The sequence below is a fragment of the Palaemon carinicauda genome, chromosome 42, assembly GCF_036898095.1.
Source record: "Palaemon carinicauda isolate YSFRI2023 chromosome 42, ASM3689809v2, whole genome shotgun sequence".
In the NCBI taxonomy this organism is placed as follows: domain Eukaryota; kingdom Metazoa; phylum Arthropoda; class Malacostraca; order Decapoda; family Palaemonidae; genus Palaemon; species Palaemon carinicauda.
This window is the reverse complement of record NC_090766.1, coordinates 40,658,029-40,660,528: the sequence shown is the minus strand read 5'-3', so window position 1 is coordinate 40,660,528 and position 2,500 is coordinate 40,658,029. Positions and strand designations below refer to the sequence as shown.

The 2,500-nt window shown below is 41.1% G+C and overlaps 1 protein-coding gene across 2 annotated transcripts in view; it reads left to right on the top strand.

Annotated features, from left to right (window-relative positions):
• The window catches only part of LOC137632914 (neurotrimin-like), a 198,617-nt gene that overhangs the window by 194,704 nt on the left and 1,413 nt on the right, over positions 1-2,500 (top strand). The window contains exon 7 of one of the 2 annotated variants that reach the window (XM_068365017.1): positions 570-2,500. This exon is cut by the window's right edge and continues 1,413 nt beyond it. In XM_068365017.1, the coding sequence (XP_068221118.1) occupies positions 570-670 (101 nt within the window). In that variant the 3' untranslated portion in view covers positions 671-2,500. Of the gene's footprint in view, positions 1-551 lie in introns of both variants that reach the window. The other variant, XM_068365016.1, reaches the window with a different exon arrangement.

The window sequence follows — 2,500 nt, the reverse complement described above, 5'->3', positions numbered from 1 at the left end:
AAATGTTTATGATATACCTCCCTAAGTCCCTTTAAGCTGATGGTAGCTTTTAATGTCCCGTCCTCATATCATTCATATGCTTTATTTAGAAAATGGGTTCTAAACCTCGGGTATATGTACCCTCAGTGGTATATTTTTACTATTAAGAAGGTACATTTTATCAGAGAGATTAGCCAGTACTACGTTGATATTGAATATGGATATCATATTACTATCAAGTTCATTGTTTCTCTTTTGCATCTTCAATTTTATGGGTACACAGAAATCTATAAAAAATGACCAAAAGGGTACACAAGAACAGAAAGGTTTGGAACCCCTGACTTAGAGGACTTAGATCATATAGATGTTAAGGTATACCATAGCACTTGCATGTTCATAAAATGCTCTGAATATACTATTTAATTATATGATATAAAAGAGGCCTTTCAAACTAATGATATGCACTACTATAAGCTTCAATAGTTAGTAGTTAAACATTACAATAACATTGTAATAGTTAGTAGTAATTAATACATTGCCAATGTATCACCCAAAAGATTGACATAAAAAAGCTTCTCTTTCCTTTACAGGGGAACACCCGGCCGCCATGCAGCACGGGGGCCACTCTCCCTACGAAGTCTCCGTGTTTCTAGTTGCCTCCGCCCTCGCCTTCGTCTTAGCTACAAATTAAGAAAGTGTTCGTGCGTTTTCTTCTCTCTATATTCTTCTAAGTCTCCATCACCGACAGGATACGTCCACATGCCCTCATCAAGTCAGAGAATCAGCCGTGCTTCTGAACACCCAACTATTCGTACAAGTAAATTGAAGTCGAAGCGGCAGCTACGCTTCCGAACACCCAACTTTTTGTACGGTAAACTGAAGTAGAAGCGCTTCCGAACACCCAACTGTTCGTAAGGTAAACTGAAGTCGAAGGCAGCCACGCTTCCGAAAACCCAACTGTTCGTAAGGTAAACTGAAGTCGAAGCGCTTTCGAACACCCAACTGTTCGTAAGGTAAACTGAATTCGAAGCGCTTCCAAACACCCAACTGTTCGTAAGGTAAACTGAAGACGAAGCGCTTCCGAACACCCAACTGTTCGTAAGGTAAACTAAAGTCGAAGGCAGCTACGTTTCCGAACACCCCACTGTTCATAAGGTAAACTGAAGTCGAAGCGGCAGCTATGCTTCCGAACACCCAACTGTTCGTAAGATAAACTGAAGTCGAAGGCAGCCACATTTCCTAACACCCAACTGTTCATAAGGTAAACTGAAGTCGAAGCGGAAGCTTTGCTTCCGAACACCCATCTGTTCGTAAGGTAAACTGAAGTCGAAGGCAGCTATGTTTCCGAACACCCAACTGTTCATAAGGTAAACTGAAGTCGAATCAGCAGCTACGCTTCCGAACACCCCACTGTTCGTAAGGTAAACTGAAGTCGAAGCGGCAACTACGCTTCCGAACACCCAACAGTTTGTAAGGTAAACTGAAGTCGAAGCGGCAGCTACACTTCCGAACACCCAACTGTTTGTAAGGTAAACTGAAGTCGAAGCGGCAACTACGCTTCCGAACACCCAACTGTTTGTAAGGTAAACTGAAGTCGAAGCGGCAGCTACACTTCCGAACACCCAACTGTTTGTAAGGTAAACTGAAGTCGAAGCGGCAACTACGCTTCCGAACACCCAACTGTTTGTAAGGTAAACTGAAGTCGAAGCGGCAGCCACACTTCCGAACACCCAACTGTTTGTAAGGTAAACTGAAGTCGAAGCGGCAGCTATGCTTCCAAACACCCAACTGTTCATAAAGTTAAACTGAAGTCGAAGCGTTAGCCATGCTTTCAAACACCAAAGTGTTCGTGCAAGCAGAGCAGTCATACTTAAGAACAACCACTCAAGCCAAAACATCAAACCTACCCTTCCGAACACCCACTTGTTCGTTAACTGAAGTCGAAGAATGAGCCTATTCTTCCAAACACCTTAATTGTTTGTACAAGTAAAGTTAAGTCGAAGCATCAAGCTACGCTTCCGAACACTGTACAAGTAAACTGAAGTCGAAGCGGCAGTATACAGAAGTTGGAGCGTGAGCAACGCTTTCGAACACCCAACTGTTCGTAATAGTAAACTGACTGTGAAAATTTACCCAAAAGCTGTTGGACGTGTCTTGAAAAGCTGATGACCTCTCCCGACCTGGACCAGCACATAACGATGCACCTCACTTTTTTTTTATTTGGAGTTTTATCGTTATCATCATCATATTACAGCCATTAGCACCATCTTCCTTGTATACTTTTGAGTTTTGCGATATGCATATATGTATCGCGTTCGCCAGAGGGTTTTAGGATAAAGTTTTGAATTATTTCTTGTTTTCTTTTTTTTTTCATTTTATTTAGAATATGGCTTCAAGTGAATAAAGTTTGATGTTTTGGTTTAATTTTCCATTTTTTTTAATTAATGCTTCTATATTACATTCCGAAACCTATATTGATTTATGTTTTTCTAACTATTCCTATGTCCATATCCAATGGTAT